The following is a 22953-nucleotide window of genomic DNA, read 5'->3' on the forward strand; positions in this document are numbered from 1 at the left end:
CCTGATTCATCAGTGCATTACTCTGGTTTTACACCAATGAAAGTCCGTTGATTTAGAATAGAGTTACTTTTGTGTTATGCTGGTGTAACTATCTACCTAAGGTACTTATATGGCACCCATTATCTGAGTGTTTTAGTATCTCACCATCATTAATGTGTTTATCCTCACAACACACCTGTGAGTTGGAGAAGTGCTGTTATCCTCATGCTGCAGAAGGCAATTACAGGCTGTGAATTCCACTGGGTGGCAGGGTACCTAGGAGTTAGGCATTGCATTCTTGTGTGGATTTAGCCCTAAGTGACTTGTCCAAGGTCACACAAGAAGTCTGTGTCAGAGTAAAGAAGGGAAGTGCCTTAACCACTGGACCATCCTCCTTCTCTGGATTACATGGTAGTAAATTAGGCTGTTTTACGCAAACAAAACAGCTTAGAGCTGGTTAAAAATTGTGAACATTTTTCAAAATGTTTTGGGGAAATAATTTTGTCAAAAGACTTGTAGTAGAGCTAGTTAAATACTTTGAGTATAAAAATGTTGGTGTATAAAAACAAAAAGGCCTTTGTTCATATGGTTTAATGGTGTCACATAGAAGGGAATGTAGGAATTAAATATTCCTACAGCACCCATGTTCCATGTTAGTCAGGTAACTAAAATTAATTGTAGTAATGGAAACCAAACAGGTAATGTGCCATATATTATACTGAATATTTACCTCTTAGTACTAATCCCAGAAACAGCTGCAGTCTATTCCATGGAAGGTGTTCCAAAAATGTCCTCCCTAGAATTGTAGGAAAAATTCATTCCTGGTAAAACAAGAAATGCAGTTCAAATTCCTCTTGTCTATATTTGAGTTTCATTAATAGACCTGAGGTAGCCCTCTGTCTATCTGGCTTTATTTGCTAACCCACTTTGCCTAGGAGAGTTTCTGTGTTTGTACAGTGCCTAGCAAAATGGAGAGTGACTTGTCCAGGATGGGGGTCTGACCAGACATGTCTTTTTTGTAGGTAGAAGATGCCATGATGGATGTGTATGATTCTGTGTACGAGGAAGTGAGGAGGAACTTGTCCAGCTTCAGGAGGCAGGAACTAGCTACCATCCATGAAACAGTAAGTTACTTCCAGTCTTGGTATATCCAGGCTCAGGAGATCTTGCTCCAGGGTGTCTTTACATTGGCTTCAGTTAGCTTTGGATCAAGCCTATATTCTTCTATTGTCTGTACTTCCCAAACACCATAGTGGTTTTTTGTTCCTTAGGTCACAGAGCTCCTGCTCAGTTCTCCTGTGGCCATTTCTTTTCTTTTCTGAGCTTGGCACTGCCAGGTTTGGCTGGCTGAATTAGCAGCAGGATGAAAGGATTAGTAGGACTTGCATAGGACTATAGATAATGATATACTACAAATATTAAAAGACTTCCAATCATCGTGCAGTGATTATGACATTTTCCCCCCCTTCACCTGCCACCCCCACCCAGTTCTCACTGAGGAGACCCAGGTTTCTGAGCATCACTTTCACCCAAATACCAAGAGGCGATCTCACCTCCCTGAGAGAGCATTTCACACCACACACCGTGTAGTCCCTTTGCCATTCCATGCCGGTTCCTTAATGGTGGCTGAAAGGTAGGAGCCCGCCTCCAACATTGTTGTTGCCATTCCAGAATCAATAGCCTAGGGGTGCTCCAGAATGTAAATATGATTGAAGGCACAACTTCAACAATATGGCCAGCTGAAGGTAAATTTCCCACTGTGGAAGCATCAGGGCAAACAATGTCTGGTTTTTTGTTTTGTTTTTATTTTTCAAAGTTTTAAGCTGCTAACGTGACAAAGCAAGCCACGCAGCTCTGAAGAATCCTTACCTAGCAGTGCAGCGTGTAGGTATAAAGGAGAGCTATCATCCCAATTCTGTGGTGCAGTAGGTAGATTAATGTGATTGCACAGAGCCTAGGGATTGCTTCGCTTAGTGTGTGCAAGATGAGATAACACAGTGGCAGAGACTGTTTCTTATGGAGAGAAACACAGGAGTCCTCTCTAGACAGCTGAGTAAAGGAAATGCCGTATCCTTGCACAGCCAGGTCTGTTTGGATAGTGATCTAATGTCATGCCGTGGGACTAGAGGGGAAGGTCAGTACTGCTTATTTGTTTCTGGACTCCTCCCTCTAGCTCTGTATTTTCTGTCCTGATTTCTCAGCAGAGGGAATGGCAGATTAATTTATGGCTCTGTGAATGGACAATTTAGGGCCTAATACAAAGCTGATGGTAGTCAATGTAAAGACTCCCACAGGTTTAATGGGGAATGGATCAGGCCTTAAGACGTTTTAACCTATGTTCTTAACTGCTAAAATGATATATTTATAATGCTACTTGCCCTCTGCAACCAGGGGATCATGAAATCCTGGCCCAGAGTAAGGAAGACAGAGAAAAATGTTCATCTCCCCCAGATGCAACTCATCCTGCAGCAGTCTGCCAGACAGAAGGTTGGTAAGGGAAGAGGAACCCAGGCAGTGACGTAGTTTTTGTTTCTTCTGTTTCAGTTTCTGTGCTGTGGAAAGCAGTCACCCTTTGGAGAAACAGGAGGCATTGAAAAGGAGACATGTCCATCAGAACCTATGGGCACAGCCAGAGCGGTAAGGGAATCATCCAGGAGCCATTTGTACTGTCAGATGTCAAGGATGACCCATTAGCTTTTCAGCTACTACTTAAACTAGCTCAACTGACCTAACTCGAGTGTGGGGGGAAAGCACCTTTTGTCTCAGTCTAGACAAGACCTAAATGACTACATGTGGTGCAGAGAAGCAGTGAATTTGGGTCTCACTCTTTACCTTGGTCAGCATTTTCAACCCCAATCCAGCCCTACAACTGCTGCGGCTCCCATGTTGTTTCCTTCCCTCTGGATAACTGGATTGACTGGCCTCTCCATCAACAGACCATTTACTTGAGTCTTTTGTCTAAACAGCAACCAATAGCCCTTTGGGCCAGTGCAGCAGCAGTATGATCATTATTCCCAAACTCTTTCCATGGAGATACTGGCAAGACCTTCTTCCGTCTCACCTGCGCTCCAGGCTCCCAGCTCAAAGCCAGTTCCCCCCTTGCTCTCACCAGCGACCTCCATTTCCATTGCACCATTGACTGTGTCTATTTGGAACTTTCTGAGCCATATTTTCACTTGCATTTTTGCCTACTATTGAAGGGAAACTCCAGGTGGGATGAATGAAATGATGATCTTTTGAGGGATAAAATGAGGAAGGATTACTGCCCACGTCCCTTGCCATCACGCCTACTTCTACTTACTGGCTGCCAAGAGACACCTCCTCACATGTATCCATTAGAAGAAGGGCATTGATTTTTTTTTATTAGAAATACAAACTGGCGTCTTTCTGACTGAAAACAGCAGCTAGGAGAAACTGCAGTAGATCGGTGGTTCCCTGAGCCACAGATACAATTCTATAGCTGTTCCTTTGCCCGGTTTGATGTTTGCCGCTCTAGAGAGCCTTGAAAATGCCGGATCTCTTCAATTTGTCATTTCTCAGATGCTTCTTTTCTTGTCCTCTGACTTTGCAGTGGACACATGATGTCATGCTTCTGTGTGATGTCAGATGCCCATCGGTCCAATCAGACATCTCTATTTGCAGTTAAATTATGAAGTTGGAGGTACTTTGCTTGCTGATAGCAACAAGCTGAGCATGCAGATTTTCATGTGTAAATTATACATACTGCCCTTTTCCAGGGTATTAGAAAATTACTAAGAATTCCCTGGGAAATACCCAGCTTCTAGGAACCCAGAAACCTGGGTTTTTTTCCATTCAAGGGCCTAAACCACTTTTCAGTAAGCTCTTCAGTTTTTTTGAGAAAGCAAATAAACAGAACCAATACCAGATGATCTCGGCTGCGAGACTGTAACTTGGATTTTTCCCAATAGATTTGCCTGGACTGTGTAATTTTGTTCTCTATTTGACCAGTTGTACTAATGAAAGTTGCCATCTTAATATGTGTATTTGTCCTAGGAGACAAAATGATTGTGTTGCTATGGTTCTGCAAAGACATGATGTATTAGTGCAATGTCAGGGAGTACTTGTGGCACCTTAGAGACTAACCAGTTTATTTGAGCATAAGCTCCCTTTTCTTTTTGCGAATACAGACTAACACGGCTGTTACTCTGAAACCTGTCAGAGTGCAATGTCCTAACGCAGACTGTATAAATTCAGAACTTCTAATTATCCTGCTTGTCAGTTTGCAGGACCTGGGACAATTTCATGATGATTCAGGGTATTATGGGATAGCAACCTTTCTGGTATGTCCGCCTTTTGAAAACTGAATTCTGAAGTGTAACTTTCAAAACAGACTGCAACTGGTAATAATAGGGCTACAGGAAAAGAAGTGAGGGGAAGAAATGTGTCTGCTGCCTGGTAGTGCAAGAGCAGGGTGCTTACGTGGCGATTTATGCTTTGAATTCCCTCCGGCTGATGGTAAAGGGAGATAAACTGCAGTGATGCATTCTGTAGAATGTATGGGAAGGGAGGAAGTGATCTTGTGTCATAGCAGCTGCGGCTCATTTTATCTTTGGGTTCAATTCTGCAAGGTTCTGAGTACTCTGGCCTGATCCAGCAAAGCATTTAAGCAAGTGCTTAACCTTAAGCATATGAATAGTCTGTCCCTCTGTCTGTCTGTCTCTCTCTCACACTCGCACACAGACTTCAGTAGGACTGTTCATATGCTTAAAATTAAGCTTGAGCTTAAGTGCTTTTGCTAGTTCCAGCCGGAGTGCTCAGCATCTTGCAGGATCGAGCCCTTTACTAGCATCGCATTGCAGACTTAAAGCACAGCATGTCAGAAGACCTGCGACAAACATTATTTTGCATTTCACATGCCTCCATTCCATCTTCCTTTTTTCTTCCCCTCTTTCCAAAATTCTCTCACTCACTCACACACACACACACACTCCCCAGAAATCTTGAAATATATTTTACCTGGCGCAGTTCCAAAAATATCACTGCAACGGCAGGTGTACTATAGGAACTGACTGTGGAGAGCACAGTAGGGCAACAGAACTAGGGAGACATAGACCCCATTCACTACCAAGCCAAGGCTCCATGTCTCAAAGTATAACACAATCTGCAGCAGAGCACTGGTGCCAGAATTCATGCCGCATACAGTGACAGGTAAAGTCAAGAAGGAGGATTTGCACTATAGCTGCAGCTCTCTGCTGGTTGAGGAGGAGGAAAGCAGGATAGAGCAAACCTAACTCTGATTCCTGTTGTTTAGACAGAGGCTGTCTCTATGATAGAGGGTCTGTAAGAGACAGGGCTTGGAAGCTGCTTCTGCTGTGAGGGATGATGATGATAAACCCTGTCAAGCAGAGAGAGATGGGGAAGCCTCTGCAGGGATAAAAGAGGTGAACTCCTCCAAGTTGTCACTGTGCTTTCACAGAATATCTCTGTCATTTCAGGATTGCCTCCAAGAGATCCAAGACTTCCTAAAAAAACATATGGACTTCGTCTCTGTGCTGCTGATCATCACAATCTGCTTCATGGTAGCTACCTTCCGTCCTTTGGTACCCTAATTTTCTGAACAAGCTGAGGCAGGGACAGTTCAGTGGCTTGAGAGGGCAGGTCACATTGAAAACCTTGCGTGCAGGAGACAGGTTTCTTGATCTGGCGGTGATAAGCCAGCAGCCTGGAGTTTAGTAACAAAGGAAATAACCTTGATGATGTGATTCACCACAGAGACTAGGGGAGGAGCTATCCAATAGGGCTGCCAGTCAGACTGAGGAATCACAGCCAGTTCTCTGCTGGAACAAGCTCGCTAAATTCCTGGCAGCCATAGGTTCTGTGTTGAGCTTGGGGAATAGGTCTGGAAATAGGCTTCCTCAGAATTTGAATCCCATTGTCTAGGGTGTTGAGTCTAAGCATTTTGTCCTGTGGCTGAGGATGTGCCATGGTCTAACCACCACATGATCTAACATTACTTTGTGGTGTTTAGAGCTGGTCAAAATATTGTCATCAAACACTTTGGGACCAAAAATATCTTTTCAACCAAAGGAAACATTGCCACAGAAAATGTTCATGTTGGTCAAAAATTTTCAGTGTTTTAAAGGAAAAACCAAAATTATTTTGGTAAAAGTTTGATCTCTTTGAAAACTTATATGAAAACCCATATACTTTTACCAAAAATGTCTTTTTTTTAATGGCAAATTTTTTGTTGTTTAAAAAAAGTATAAATTGAAAACTCATCATGGGAAGTATCTTTTAAAAAATTAAAATCTCCCAAAATCAAGTTTCCTACAAAAAAATAATCATTGGCAGTTGTAGCCAGCTGTGATGTTACTGTTAGATATGCAAGACAGCAGCTTCCTGCAGGAAGAAGTTGTGGAAGCTCGGCCTGTTATACACAGGACGTCAGCTGCCTCCCAGCTGAGGCACCGAGGCCAGGTATCAGGTGATAACTTGAAGATCATCTGGTATTAGGTGAGCCAGCAAGTAGCTCAGTTGAGCTGGAGAGCTGCAGGGAGTAGAAAGGCTGCTGCTGAGGACAGAACCCAGTTCATGAGACACTCTGGCAGATGGCCTGTGTAATCTTGTGGGGAACAGGCTAGGAAGAAGGAACCAGAGACTTGTCTTGACTCCCAGGCATTCTGTGAAGTGTAATCCTGTACGGAGTAGACTGGCCTCTGCAGAAGACCACAGGTCAGGAGAAAAGACGTGATTGGTGTGCTGAACAGTTATTTATTTTTGAATAACACTGAAGTCCTGTAGAAGAAGGGGCAGGAATCCTGTGGCTGGAGAGTGTTATTGGTGCATGAGCAGGTGAGATGGGAACCCACTGCCTTACAGATATGTAGACATGGTGCATCTGGCCAATGGTTGGAAAATGCTGCTAATAGAACAAGCCTGTTCTAGTGTCTAGTCACCACTTGGCAGACACAACATACATTAATTACTTTTACACAAAGGTCCCGCACTTGTAATAAGACATGCCAGAAGAGAATACTGACCTTCAGACCTGTTCCATGTACAGAATATTAATTTCCACCTGCTCTAATAACTCTCGAGTTGAACTTCAGTTATTGAAGCAAGATTTTTCTGACCAGGTCTGTACGTATAGTTGGTTTCAGACTTGTCACGATCACCCTTAAATCTACTGAGGCTCACAGTGCAATGCGGAGTTATTATAGCTAACTTGCTAGACATGAGTGGATGACTCTGACCTAAATACATGGTTGTAATACACTCCAGGGGTCGCCTGGACTGTGAATGCTGTATGAAAGCAGCAAGAGTCCACAAAGTGAATCACACCTGCCTGCCAACTCCTGCATTGAATATCAGTTTGTCTTTTAATAATGATGGAATAAATATTTGCCCTTTTTAAAGTTTACTGATTTGCCCAAGATGTTAGTCTTAGCTATTCTCCTCTGAATTGCTGTGTCAGAGGATGGAAGATCAGCAGCGGGTAGAATTCTGATACTATTGCGGGAAGATGGCACATGAAATCGTGGCACAGGAGCAGATGATGCCTGACCTGCTGAATTCTGATAGGCTGAGAAAACCCTTCTACTTCAGCCAATTAGAATACAAACATAACCATAAAATTGCAAATCATAAAGGTTAGTGTGCAACATTTCTGTTTTAAACTTTTATCGTTATGTTGGGAACAGCTGCTAAGCAATCTAACTTATAACAATTCCATGCAGGGTATTTCCTGATGCATAGAATTACATAGGAATATAGAATTCTAGCACTAATATTACAGTGGTTATGTTGATTCTCAATGTAGATTAGCTCCTCCCATGGAAGTATGCATGAGACATACCAGATGCATTATACAGTGTCACATCTTGGAATATTTGGGGTAGTGTTTTCACAGTTTGGGTATAGGAAAATCTCACTCCAACTCTACTGAAAGAAAGTTGTGGTTTTTATTTCATAGCTGTGAAATGGCAGCTATCAACTAAGACTGGTTTTGAAGAATATGGTGGGAGGAGCCTAGTCTATTTCTAAAACATTTTTACCATTATGATTGCAGGATGCAAAGAGAAGTGTACAGTGGCTGCCTTAGTTACTGCAGGTGTTGCTGTCTTCCAGCTACCAATGAGCTGTTCATAAATGTTCAAAATCAAACTATACATTCAAAGAGGCACTTTCATATTAAGGCAAACTTTTATAAGGAACATATTGTTACAGCCACCATTATTCCCACAGCAACCTGGCTTCTGATATGTTGCCCATGTAGGTTCTGATACAGCCTTCAATTATATGATCACACAGTTCTGGGCAACGTGATGTACCATGCAACAAATTAGTATACTACAGAACAAAGGAACTTCATTCCTTTGAATACGCAGAGGCACATATGTATGTGATGTATGTTGTATTACTCCAAACAGTACATACTGAGATTTTTTTCAATCAGAGACTATTGTAGTACAGACTGTTCACACACAGGAGCAGACTTAACTTGGTTGTGGGAATCTGAACCTTGCATTTCCTGACTTATTCTCACTTCTGATGTTACGGTATTGGAACTGAAATGAGAGCCCCATTGTGCTAGTTGCTGTATATTACACAGTCTCTGCCCGAAGTAACTTAGTCTAAGCAGACCAGACAGAGGATGGGAGAAAGGAAGTACCATTATCCCCATTTTACAGATGGAAAATTCAGGCACAGACAGATAGTGACTTGTCCCAGGGTCGCACAGGAAGTCTGTGGCAGAGCAGTAATTGAATCCAGATCTTCTGAGTCCCAGTCAAGTGCCTCAATCATGATATTGTTCTCTCCCTCTCTGTTGAAATTTCAACCTTAGTATTTCACAGTAAAGTAACTTCTTTGTGTATACAACAGCCTGATACAGTAGCTCATTGATACCTGTGAATTATTTTCAGTATTGATATGTGTGTATCAGTACCTTTGCACTCAGGTGAAGTAATATCCAACAATCAGTACTGATATTTAATTCTTTGCCTCTCTGATTCCTTAGGTTTATGGGATGATTTTAACTTCATTCCTTTGGTTCTCCATCTGCTTCAGCAACAATCTGGACCGGAAAGGCAAATATATTTTCAGAGAGACCTAGAAAACAGTCGCCCAGCTTCCCCACAAGAGCAAGGATTTCCAACCCTTGAATTGGGAAACCATCCAAAAGTTATCCACAGAGTTCCCTGAGAAGCTGTGGCTAGGTGACTGGAGTTGGGCCTTAGACCTTCATGTTTCCCTTTACTGCATTACCTGCTTCTTCTGCATTGCCAGCTGACTAGTGGGAATGATCATCGGGCAGCACAGGAGAGGAAGATGTGACATTTTCTGTAAAGACCGACAGAGAGTGTGACAGGCAGCTAGCTGGGGAATCAGAGCCATGTAGAGACACAGATAGGCATGTTTAGCATTCTTGTGAGATGTGGATGGTAGCAAGGAACCAGCCAGCCCCTCACCCAGAAAACCACCCATCCCAGCTAGCCAAAAACCAAACCCTGATCCAGTCACTTCTGCCACTGCCTGAAAACTGACAGTTTGAAACTCCGTCAGAGTGCCAAAACATATCCCAGCAACAAAGAAACTAAAATACCATCAAGAAGGAAAAGAAGTCCAGTTAATACCCCTCAGCCAGGAGAAAGTCCTCTCAGCCATAGCCAAAACAAATGCACCATGCCAATCAATCCCTCCACAAATCTTGGCAAAACAGCCACTTACATTTAATCCCCCACACACGCACACACACACACAATCCCCACACCACCACCAAATAACCAATTGCCCCTGGGAGAAAGAAATGCATTAGAGGACACACAGGATAAGTAACTTAATTCAACTAATTATCCACCAAGTTTCCCACAGTCCATTCTGTTCCTGAACTACAAACTGGAGAACTAATGTAAATTTATAAATGTGTTTGCCAAAACAAAATTTAAAAAACAAATAAGAAATTACGGAAAGTAAAATAAAGATGGTAGCATTTAAAGGAACTTCAACATGGGATGTTACAATGTATCACAAGATAACCAATCAAATAAATAAATTCATGCAGAGTACTCTGAAAAACTGGGCACTAGTTTTCTCAAAGAGGGCACCCAAAATTAGTTTACATTTCTGACAATTTGGCTTTAATCTCTGAGACTCAGTTAACTCAAGGTCCTATCAGTCTTGTTACATGGACAAACTTTATCCTAAATCTACACTATTCTCACCATGTGACTACCACTGTGGAACTATGGATGCTTAAGTAAAGATCCTTATCAATCCACCAATATGCTTATGTGTCAATGGGATTATGGGACTGCCCATGGCAGTTCAACCAAATCTCTCTAGAGTTAGAATATAGAAATTTGAACAAGTTACGTATCAAAGTCAATTTGATTAAAAATTGCTTTGCCTTGGTGATATTCATAGCTAAACTCTTTCCATTATGCACATATTCAATATTATAATGCACTAAATCCCACATATATGTTTCATGGAATAATTTTAAAGCTATTTGTAATTTCTCTGGAAGCTCACAAATACTGTAAACCCTTTAACCAAATATTCAGCGGTGGCAAAAGTCTTGAGCTGAACTAGACAATTCAAAAGTCTTTTTCTCTTCTCTAAGAAGTTGTCAGTTTCTTGTGACTGCAAAAGATGGTCTAGGGCTTCTCCACATGACGACTTAGTGCACGGTAAACTGGGGTATAAATCTACAATGGCACTAGCCTGCTGCTCACCAACTGGGTGTGTGGACACAGCTGCCATGCACTCTTTTTGCTGCGTGTGTCAAACAGCAGTAGTTCAAAGCACACTGCAGAACTTTTAATGGACGGTAGCAGGGTCCATAAAGCCGGTTACTACACAGCAGGCTTGTACCCTGTGGATTTACACCCCAGCTTGCCATGCATGAAGACCTGGTTGTAAAAGTTACATCAGGATAGCTATGTCAGTGAAAAAAACCTCACTCCTGATGGACATAGCTATGCCAACATACCCCCACCCCCGTGGACGCCACTAGTTGATGGAAGAGGTCTTCCATCAACATCACTAGCATTGGTTGGGGAGGAGGTGTTCCTACACCAGCAGAAAAACCCCTTCTGTCGCTGTAGGCTGGATTACATGACGAGGCTGTGGTGCTATAGTCTGCATAGTGTAGACATACCATCGGTCTCTGTGTGGACAAGCACCTAGGCTGATTGCTTTAACATGCTCTTAATCTTTCTGAGAGGCATCTTTGCTGTACCCAGGCATGATTTCCTGTTACAAATAATACTTTGCTCAGTGCAATGAGTTCTTCTAGCCTCGACATTCTCAGTTACTTGTTGACTTAGGGCCAGATTTTTAAAGATAGTTAGGAACCTAAAGATGCAGATAAGCACCTAGCGGGATTTTCAAAAGCACCTAGGTGCTAAATGCCCATTTATTTCCCATCTTTTGTTTCCCAAGACATCAGGTGTTAGCAGAGAGGGGGTGCTCTCAGTAGCCACCTGATGACAGTCCCGCTCTCATGCAATCTCATCCAGATGTTTCGGTTTCTGTGAGCAAATTGCTGAACAGAGCTGTTTTGTACAGTTTCTGATGAGCCATGGGGCCTGGCTCCTCTTCCAGGTAAAGTTGATGTGGGCTAATTAGAAAGCAAACCTCATTTCTGATAGGTTTCAGAGTAGCAGCCGTGTTAGTCTGTATTCGCAAAAAGAAAAGGAGGACTTGTGGCACCTTAGAGACTAACCAATTTATTTGAGCATAAGCTTTCGTGAGCTACAGCTGAATCAGATGAAGTGAGCTGTAGCTCACGAAAGCTTATGCTCAGATAAATTGGTTAGTCTCTAAGGTGCCACAAGTACTCCTTTTCTTTTTGCTCATTTCTGATGACATTCTGAAACATCCAACCAGACAAGTAGCTTGGGACATACCAGTTTGCACTATACATTTTAGGACATATATCAGCTTGCAACATCCTTTGCCACCAATTGTGCCTTTAGTGTGATACTCTTTTAAGACAATTGTTAGTCCAGGCTCCAGTCAGCAATCTGCTTCCACAAACTGCTTTTGTAGGTTCCCCTTGCGGTGTATCTTGAACAACTTTGCACAGCACCACCTTCTTTCCCAGGCCACAGTTTCTCCATCAGCATATTTAGAAGTCTGCACAGATACCCACTTTCAAACTCCTGTATTTATAGAGAGTCTCATGACATTCCTTGGTAATTGTGTAGTTGTTTAGTTGGTCATTATGCAGCAATGTAAACTTACTTGACCCATTTTCTTGGTTCAACACCAATAATTTTGATGGTAATGAAACAATAAGACAAAACAGCTGTACATGTCTCTGTACCAATTTGTGTTTATATCCCACACATCAGTGATAAGGTCGGTAAGGTCACTTTATCTGTTAAATCATTTCAGTTTATCTACTTGCTAAACTGTTTATCACACTTCTTGGTCATTTAGTCCTTATAACTATTTGGACAGGGTCACCATAAAGATTTTCACTTCACCTTGGCTGTTCAATATGCTAATTGACTGTATCATCTTTTTTTAGCATAAAATAACAAGGTGTTTGTATGTTTGTAAATTATTAGTTAGATATTTCTTATTAATTACATTCCTAATTTAAAAAGGAAGCATTGTCCTAACTATTTGAAATATCTTGTGATTACAGCTCCTTTTGGCAAGGAACTTGCTGAAACTGCAAGGGTCAATTTCAGAATGCTTTAGATTACTTTAAAGCTACAGATGGGGGCATATCCTCAGCTGAGGATTTGCCCCATTGTTTGTTTCAGTCAACCTCTGATCTATATGACAGACAATTATAATACTATGCTACCAAATTAAACATAAACTGATGTACTGTGTGTGTGTCACTGTCAAAGCTAATGCTGTGGTTATCCCAAAGGCCAGCTGGAAAGTCATATGACTCTTGACTACTTCAATAAAAATGTATGTCATGGCAAAATGCTATCTTCCCCCACTCTTTCTGTGTGCACACAAGGCTGTTTGGGTAGCTGTGGTGTTTGTATAATGAAGTTTGGCAGTAATTCTTTCAGCGCTGGGAAGATGTATTCTACATACAGCTGGCAGTCGCTCTGGCATATAAGCATATCCTAGCAGTGAAGGGCAGATATGACTGAATCAAGCTTTGAAGAAGGGGAACCTACCAACCTGCTCATCTTCTGTTCCTTGTTGCTGCAGTCATCAGCCTCCCCTCACCAGTAACCAACTAGGGTTAGATCAGGAACATAGTTTGCAAGGAATAAAGCAAGGTAGGAAAGAACAAGTAAGCATCTAATCTATATATAAAGAACATGGTGTTCGGGTAAAAGAAATAACCAACATTTAACAGAATGCCTGAAAGGAAGGTTTCTGGGGGGGTCTGTTTAATTTTGGCTGCAAGACTCTATGGTGACTGGAGAACTAGTGAAATTTTGACCTCACAAGAGGCTGAGCAAATGCAAGGGGAAGAGATTTTTGATTGGCCTACTTGTGTAATGAGCGGGATTAGTTCATTACTTGTTTTTTCACATCTATTTAACTCCCATATTTAATGAACACTTGCGTGTAAGGATGGCATTATTAGATTCAGCACTGCCCCCAATCCCCGTCCATTAAGGTGGGAGAGTAGATAATGAACATCTCTGAGAGCCCTGAGAGGTCCTCCTGCCTACCCAGGGGGGACCAGTCTGGTATTTCTAATGTAAGAGGCTGAGGGTGAAATCATTTCAGGCCTTCTTTATATACCGTAAAAAAGCAAAAAAGGGCTCAAATCCAATGTTTGTTAGAAGTCTTTTACTGCCCACTAGATCTACATCGGGGGAAACAGGCAGGTATCCAGTATTGGTCACATCTGCAACTGCTGTGACACCTGTGCCTGGAAGGTGGGGAAGAGGAGTTGTCTGTGTTTTGGACTTTGTTGGGGCAGGAAAGAGGGCTGGTTGGGTTTTTTTGTTCTTCCTGAACAGTGCATGTTAAGCTTTTTCATTGTTGTGGTGGTAGAAGTGGGAACCTGGAATCCATCCTTTGTACAGCAAGCTAGTGCATCTGGAGTCCAGCCAGTTATTCGTCCAGTCAAGAAGCAGACTTATCGTGTAGACTTTCTTGCAATGAGGTGGCCAGTTCTCCCCTCCTTTCTGAGGTTGTGACATTCAGCCATGAGTCCTCACTGAGTTTTGCCCAAAATCTAGTATGACAAGAACAATATTTTAGATACACATCACACCAACAGCCTGGACAACCAAAAAAAGAGCATCCCAGCACCCCTTAAATACATCAAAAATACACTTTGGGGGTCTTCATCACAGCCCTACCAGTGCTGATAAAGTGATTTCCCCTGTTCCCAGCTTTTATCCAGCTTTAAATACCCCCTACTTTGTAGTCACAGTCTTCTATACACAGAAGAATGACAGTAACTCCCTTTGCTGCTGCTCTTCATTCAGCACGTTGGGGTTAATGCTGGACTAGGTGTTTTTAAAAGGCAATGTCTGCTAGTGGTCCAAGCAGGTGACTGGGATTAAGGGCTCCTGGACACCCATTCTGTTCCCCCACCCTGGCCCCTGGATGCTATTCTGGCAACACACAAAGACTGTAAAGGCACTATAAGGGGCCAGGGACATACTCCTCAGTCCCTAAATGGCACTATGTTTCCTCCGCAGCACAGGGGGGCTTGGAATGGCACCATCGCGGACATGCCTACACTGCAGCCCATAGGAAGCCTATGATGGGCTACTGTAACTTACAGCAACCAGTGACTGTTCTAACTTATGCCAGAGGCTGTTTTGGCCCCCAGAGTAGTTTATAATCTCCCCTTGTCCCTCAATTGTACCTACTGGAGACTCTATTCCTGGTCCTGGTTACCACTGACTTGCTGAGTAGGGTTGGGCAAGTCATGTGATGCAACCCGTGTGCCTCAGTTTACACATTAGTACAATGGAGATAAATAACGCCTACCTCCCAAAGCTGGCAACTGGGAAGTCCTGATTGATTAATGACTAGAAAAGGCTTTTATATCCTTGGCTGAAAGACACTACAGGACAGCCCATTATTATCATTTATTAAAAAGCTTTGCACTATGAACTGGCTGTGCTGTGCACATAACAGAATCAATTTTATTTTTATGAGTGGTGATGAAAAACGGGAAGGCAGGATTATGAAAGAAAGTGATGCTGTGATTGTAATGACTTTGTTTAGCATCCCAAGGGACAGAGTCAGTTTGAGAACCCAGGAAGTGGTAGTGAGTGATAAAAGAAAGCAAGATACAAAGCACCAATTAATTTAATCATTGTTAATTATTAAAATGGCATTTTTATTTTAGGCACATGAAATCAGAGAACCTATTTAAGGTTGATTTTAGATATAAATGCAGGAGCCCCAGGCACAGAAGCAGAGAAATGAAATCAGATCTTAGGAGCTGCGAGTCTGCTCCCATCAGCCTAAGAGGATGTGCGGTTAAATATATCTGTTCTGTTTTGTGAATAAGAAAGAGTAGAGCAAAGGCAGTGCTCCAGTATTTGTCTTCACAGTTTCAGGGGTACAGTATGTGTATTCCCCCCTCTGAATTCTCATGTCACCTGTCTCTGGACAGGAACTCCTGTCCCCCTCCCTTCTGACCAGGGGATTATAATGCTGCACAGCCCCCGGCCTTACACTGTGATATTCGCAGCAAGCCAGTCTGCCTAATGGCTAGCAGCTGTGAATTGCTTTTTCTCCAAGGGCTATGACCAGGACCAGCTCTAGGCACCAGCAAAGCAAGCACATGCTTGGGGTGGCACAATTACAGGGGTGGCTTTTTTTTGCTTGGGCAGTTGTGCTCTCAAATCTTGGGGCGGCAAAAAACATAGAGCCGGCCCTGGCTATGACCAGCGTATTGCCTGCCATCACCCGTTATCCCACAGCTTTTTCAAAGCAAGCGCCTTGATTAACAGGGCAAAAGCATTACAGAGAAAACATATAAAAACAATAAACAGATTTAGACCCATACTAAACATACCAGAAATCACCCATGATCCACCTGGGAAGTCTGATAGACCACCATCCCTTCCAACCCTTCAGCGAGAGTTGGAGCTTCCCCTTGGACGGACAGTCGTGTCCATTTGCTGAATCAAAATGAAGACCACTAGTCAGGCCAAGCTCAGCATTTTATATATTGCTTCCAAGTATCTGGAAAACCCAGCCTGAACCAGTATATGCAAATCACCCCAGGGTGGAATACAATGTCAGGGGCAGTCACCCCCTTCTGTTTTAATTCCTGTAAGAGCTGTGGTAACCCTCCCCCCGAGAGTAGAACGCAATCACACATAACCGTTCATAAGTTTAATACCGTGCTCCCCAAAAATACTGCATGGGGTTGCAATATCTGTCACACTTGTCACTAGGGCCATGTCTGCACTGGCAAAAATGGGACCTAGAGTTACTGGTACCAAACAGTGCAGCTCTAATGGTGACGACAGTACAAGCTATAGTGTGGACAGAGTTTAGACCTTTTGACCTCTACCGGTCATCAACGTTCATCAGCTCCATCTGCATTTGAGCCTCCACCCTTGTTGCTACGAGTCACTAGTTGTGAATTACAGCTCCCATTTTTGCCAGTCAGCAAGGCCTGGGGAGTTCTGACCCATTTGCAAGTGCTGCAGAAACAAACTCAGTGTTGTTGGGAACACCAGAAAGAGCATGCCCCAATGTGGAGATGGGGATTAGAGCTTTCTGTGGCTGAAAAGGACAACGAACAAGGGAAAGCAGGTGAGTTAGATGGATGTGGTGTATGGCAGATTGCAGCTCCTGGACATGACTGGGTCACAAAGCTGTGGAGCTCAGTAATGGAAAGGCAAGGGTTAACCAGCAAGGCCCGGAAACAGCTGTGGTCTGTTAGGCTTCCTGGAGCCTGTAGGTCAGAGGAAATCAGCTACTAGGAATGGATCAATCTTCAAACTGCTAGCTGAAAGGACTTCCCCTTTTTGTGAGTTTGGGCTTTTATGCTATATTTCACCCATGCAAAACCAAATACGGGTTTAAAAAATAAAAATATTATCAAGGTTGCAAAGCCAAGCACTCCAAGTTAGGAAATGCCAGAATGAAGGTTGCCTGTGCAATCTTAATTTGGTCCTCTTGTGTGTATTCAGTCTTTAATTACATGATCACATGCTATTTTTTTCCACAAGACCCCTGCCTCTTTCAGTGCATCTGGTAAAGTGTAGCTAGTCAATCATTTGTTTTCTCTTTATTTTTCAATGTGTGGCTTTAGGCCTTATTAGCTGCATGTTATTCAAACCCTGCTCTGAATACAGAACGATTAATGTCCTATGGTGTTCATCACCAGCATATATGAGTGCATCGCAAATGTTAATGTGTTTATTTTCACACACCCCTGTGAGGTCACAGGATATTATTTTCTCTGTTTTTCAGAGAAGGAACTGAGGTACAACAAGATTAAGGTGCCTAACAGAGATGCTTAGGATCTGATTTTTCAGAGTATTTTGCATTATATAGCACTTTAGATGTTCAAAGCACAGCTTCCATTGACTTTAGAGACAGCTGTGAGCTCTCAGTGATGCTGCGCGTCTGGTTCCGGGGTTTCAAATCAGGCACCCAGAAAATGAGAAAAACATAAGTAGTGACCACCTGTGAAAGGTTTGGTAACTGACCCAGCATCACACAGTAACTCTCTGGCAAAGACAGGGATAGAATCCAATTCAGCTGTCTTAACAATGAGCTTATCCTTTCTCTTTCTGCAATCTCCTGTCTCATTCACTATACACCTTCCAATTTCTGCAATGAATGAAGCAGGATTCTACACACCACAACCTCCTACTCTACGCTTCTATATTAATTCCTAGAGCAGGGTCTCTAAAAATGTCTCTGCTGAACATGTGTGAATGTGATTTTTAAAAGGCTTATAACTTGGCCATATTTGGGCAGATTTTCAGTGGAATGACATAAGCCACCCCTGCCAAAGTTGAAGTCCCTGCTTCAAAGTATGGGGGAGCTAGAGCTTTTCAAAGAAAAGGCTGCCAGAGTATTTTTAAAATTGTAAAACAACATAGTTTTCCCCAGCCTTGTTCTTGGAAACAGCTGCACTGTTTTGGCTGAAATATTCCAGAAGAAGTCAGCCTGAGGCAGACACCAGGAATAGGAAATTTCAGCCCTAACAAGTAAAGTTTGGCAAAGTTATAAGCAGCTGAAAATGGTCTTGTAAAGGGAAATGTTGGGCAACCTTAATAACTGTCAGTGCTACCAGCTCCATCAATAATAATTGTATTTATTTCCCTTCTGGGACAAGGAAGGGTTTAAAAGACAAAACCTTCTCTGGAAGGATTAGCAACTAGGAGTAAATATCATATCTTCCGATCAGATTGTTACATCAGGTAGAACAGTGGAGAAGAGTGCTGGGAAAAATGGTGGGGTGATGAAGAAGTTTGAAGAGAGAGAGTCCACTTTGGAAAAATACACATAGCTTTAAGAATTGGCTATCCAAACCCACAATTAGTTGTAGGTAACAGGCCTACTGGGGAGACATTATTGACTGTACCCCAGGACAGCATGCTCTTTAGAGTGTCTTCTTCCCTCTCCCAACTACAAAATTTGGGACATACTACAAATGCACTGAGCTCCTAGGAAGGTCTCAAGGAGAACAGACCTTTGGATAGCTTGGTCTCATTTATCACTTATGGGGATAGGAAATGCTTTACACAATGAAGATCAGATTTTGGGAAAAAAAACTTTAGGGCAGACTTATGTTCCAATTCTGTGCTATCTTTAGCTCACTAATCTTTAGTCTGCTGACATCCTCCAGACTGCCAAACAAATGTGTGCTTAGGGAGAGCTTGATATATCCAGCATCAAAAGGGTTAAACATAAGAGCACTTCTCTTTATAAGGTAGACATATAAGACCATTGATCAGTCTGTGACAGTTCTGGAGTAGAATGCTCCTGAAGGAATGTTTTAAACTGACCACAGACCTGTCCACACGTCAGATATCTTTTCTTGTATAAAAGGTGCTGTCTCTTTGAGACCTGGGTAAATATAAAGGGAAAAGTGTTAATGATTATTCTTACCAATAAAATGAATATTCTTGTTTCACTGTTTGCTTGTGATTCTCTTTATTGGCAGATGTCCGAGTGAGATTTTTATTTTCAGTCATGTTCATTGAGAGCAAAAGCATCACCAAGCCGAGCTCAAATATTTGTATGAGTGTTCGGAGCAGATGTGTCTTCACAGCCACTTTGAAAAGGCAGATGGCTTTATTTGCACAAGAGTTATTGAACAGTTGTCGATGGTGAACCATATTAGTGAAAATCACAGTTGGTTTGGGAAGTCTACTGTTTATAAAGCTTAGGTCCAAAAATTATACTAGATAGTTAAAAAAGAAAGAGATTTTAAGATACGGTCTTCCTCTAGAACCACTAGTGCACTTCACGGTAGCCTTTTATATCAGCTGCAAACTCCTTCGCACGGGGACTGTTTCTTTTGCTTGGACAAGGCTGAACATACTGCTTGTGCTTGCCAAGGAATAAACTTATATTCTTGACATCTGCTGTGTGTCAAATTCCAGGGTGCAATCTAGACCAGTCAGCAGTGGTGTTGCTGCCTGCCCCGCAACCTAGGAGGCTTCACAGTGCTTTGCTGTTGTAGCTCCCAACCTGGGCTGCACGCAAATAGCCTGACAGCATGCAGCTCACACCCTGAGTGTCTGGGTAAAGGAGCAGCCCTGGTCTAGCAACTCTGACCCAGCAGCCTGTCAGCAACACACCAGTCACACTCTGGCTTCCACCAGCCTTGGTCGCTACTTGTAGGGTTTCAGAGGAGCAGCCGTGTTAGTCTGTATCCGCAAAAAGAAAAGGAGGACTGTGGCACCTTAGAGACTGACCAATTTATTTGAGCATAAGCTTTCGTGAGCTACAGCTCACGTCATCGGATGCATGCAGTGGAAAAGACAGTAGGGGGATTTTATATACACAGAAAACATGAAACAATGGGTGTTACCGTACACATTGTAATGAGAGTGATCAGGAAGTGAGCTGTAGCTCATGAAAGCTTATACTCAAATAAATGTGTTAGTCTCTAAGATGCCACAAGTCCTCTCCTGTTCTTTTTGCTTGCAGGGTGATTCCAACACTCTCTCAGTCCTGAATTTCCCCAAAACCTGTGTTCTACACTGTCCAGCCTTTCGCTGGGCAGTTCAGATATAAAAGGTGTGTTGCCCCTGTAAAGGGTCCATATTTAACAGTTTGCTATTTTGACTGGAGTTACCAAAGAGTTCGGTTTAAACACAATACTGGATTACTTTAGATTAAAAATAAAACAAGTTTATCTAACTACAAAGGGAGAGCGGTTTTAAGTGAGTACAAGTATAACATATTAAAGTCAGAAATGCTTACAAGAAAAATAAAGATTAAACCTTCCTAGTAGCTGACACTTTACAAGCTAGACTTGGTTCAAGATAAAACCCTCACCATAGGGTCCCAGCAACAGAAAATGTTCAGGTCAGGATCCTCCCCAAAGTCAAAGGGTTGGTTCCTTTGTCATCGTAGGTGAAAGAGAGAGCGAGAGAGAGCACTATAGTTTGGGGTGGTTTTGCCTCTCACTGTTATAGTCCAGTCACCTTTTGGAACACATTTTCCTGAAGGTTCCCCCCTAGATAAAGTTCATTCCAGCTGTGGGGACGGGGATGTGGAGTCCCCTGGTGAAAGTGGTTCCATGTTGTTAGCTAAAATGCCGTTGGCCCTGTTCCTGCGAATGGCCTCTTGACAGGTGATTGCCAATCGACTTTGATGACACCTAGCTAGAGGAGTCAGCTTGTCCTTTGACTTTGAGAAACCGGTTTACTCCCTCCCCAGACTTGTCTGGTAAACATTGTAGTCATAATTTCAGCTTATGTTCATAATTCTTAATATGTGTTTAGTACATGCTTTAAACAAGAATATTGATGATCAGTGTGGTGTTAGTTTTTAAATAATACCTCACGAGGCATATTTTGCACAAAGATTATTACAATAACGTGCAGGGAGTGACTACAGGGGGTGCTTTCAGTCACTTTGTCTCCCAGAAATCCTCATATGGGATAACATCATGACACGCCTCCTCAGGTCAGCTAGTAGGAATAATGGACTGTGCTCTTGGCACATTTCCCTGCCTCCATGCTGACTCTCACTTTAACCTTCATTTAGATTATTTATATTACAATAAGGAGAAATCCCCTCCTTCCTTCCAAAGCATATCAGGAGTGTTCTCGTTTAACACTTAAATTATCCCTAGTTGTTTGTGGGCATACTAATCCCTTTTTCAGCCACAACCTCTCTACGGTTCTGACATCAGCAATGATGACATCCCCTGTAGCCCTTAACGCCTACTGATTATACAACTGGGTTCCCTCCCATCTGGAGAACACTAGTGTTTTGAGTAGAGAAGGGTGAACCAGTTTGGATAATTTAAGAAACCCACATTGGATCCAAACCTTTGCTGAAATAGTGATGTAAGTGTTTCTCCCCCACCCCCTTTCTCCTTTCAATTGCAACTGGAATTAGAAGTGCCCGAGATCTCACGAGAAAGCTTGTGCTCCTGGGATTTCCAGCTTGATTTGTTGTTTTTTTTGCCAGACTCAAGCAATTCAGGTAGTTTTAGAGACTCGTCTGACCCTCTGGGGGTTCATTTCTCCCAGTATGGCAAACCACGGCTTTCCCCAATGGCCACTGCTTACTGAAAGCAGTTCTCCATTCATTTCAAAACTGTCAGACGCAGTTTGTGACAGTAATTATACCTTAAAAAGAAGCCTCTAACCTCCTCCACCTTCCTCCGGTTGTTCTTCTCCAACACTCTCCCACTATTCATTATATAACTCGACTGGTCACCATAGAGACATGGATATAAATATTTAAATATAACTAGAGAGACAGATTGCACAGACGGCATCTCGTTGTTGTGTTTATTAGAAACAGAAAAAATTAGGCAGAGCGATGGGTTTTTTTCTTCCAAAAAACAATGCTGAAGATCAAATGGGGAGTGAGCTGAATGTGCAGATGAGGAACAAAAAGGGTTTTCCAAGCTCAGCTTGTGCTGAGGGAGGAACCAGCTGCTCCCTAGGGTTCACAGAAAACAAACTCTGGAAACTCCTTCCCATTAGACACGTGAGGAGATTTTCCACTTGAAGGGAAAGTGTCAACTGAATCATGACAGCTGATGCATGCATGTAAAACATTACCTGTGCTAAGTCTCTGGTCCCTTTGTTGTTGTTACTGATGTCTTCATTCACCCCGGCTCTGTTGCTTGGGTGAGGATGGATGTAATTTTGACGGAATGTTATTTCCTAGGTTATCAAGCAAAGGGCAGTTAGGTTTTTTGTTCTGTTTTGCTCTCTTGGCTTTCTCTTCAGTGTAACAGGTACTAACAAATTTGCCTGGCACTTACATGTGTGTGCAGGAGGAAAGGTTCAAGGCTTCTCTCCTCCCCCACACCCCCAACCTGTCTACCTTTCTGCACAGGGACCAGGCATAATTGGAACAGGGTCTACTCCCTGCCAGCACCCCAGGAGCAGCCAACTCCCCACAAAAGGAGGCGGCCACAGATGGGGTGAGGCAGACTATAGGTTCCTGATCCTCTGAACAGACACAAGGGCTGTGCAGACCTACTGAAAGAGTGTGCTGTGATGGTGCAGCAGGCATGCTCTTTAGGTGTGGGTGTGATGAGTGGAACTGGAGAAAGAGCGTCAGATTTCAGGAGGGATTTGGGAATGTAAACTGGGGCAAAGCTGCTACCAGAGAACCACAGGCCTCTCTGCATGTAACACTGACTTCCATGCATGCTCATAAAGATCTCTTTCCTATAATTCTGCCTGTTTACTGAATCACTTATTGCAAATGAAATAACCTGTGTATCTGCCCATTGTGGGATTTGTGATGCTTCCTAGATGTTATGATTTATGAAATCACAGTCTGTTTTAAAGCAGAGGCATTTATTAAAGAAAACCGCTACAACTTCAGACAAGCAAATAGGTTCCCCCTGACTCAAGCTCCAGCTTTGTCTCCTTTGTT

The 22953-nt window shown here is 42.7% G+C and overlaps 1 protein-coding gene across 3 annotated transcripts in view; it reads left to right on the plus strand.

Annotated features, from left to right (window-relative positions):
* The window catches only part of TSPAN32 (tetraspanin 32), a 73867-nt gene that overhangs the window by 42705 nt on the left and 8209 nt on the right, over positions 1 to 22953 (plus strand). The window contains exons 6-9 of one of the 3 annotated variants that reach the window (XM_073347259.1): positions 1002 to 1103; positions 2524 to 2616; positions 5436 to 5519; positions 12599 to 12671. In XM_073347259.1, the coding sequence (XP_073203360.1) occupies positions 1002 to 1103; positions 2524 to 2616; positions 5436 to 5519; positions 12599 to 12664 (345 nt within the window). In that variant the 3' untranslated portion in view covers positions 12665 to 12671. Of the gene's footprint in view, positions 1 to 1001; positions 1104 to 2523; positions 2617 to 5435; positions 5520 to 8959; positions 11658 to 12598; positions 12672 to 22953 lie in introns of those variants that run through there. The other 2 variants (XM_073347257.1, XM_073347258.1) reach the window with 2 other exon arrangements.

This window comes from Lepidochelys kempii, chromosome 6 (assembly GCF_965140265.1).
Source record: "Lepidochelys kempii isolate rLepKem1 chromosome 6, rLepKem1.hap2, whole genome shotgun sequence".
Lineage (NCBI taxonomy): Eukaryota > Metazoa > Chordata > Testudines > Cheloniidae > Lepidochelys > Lepidochelys kempii.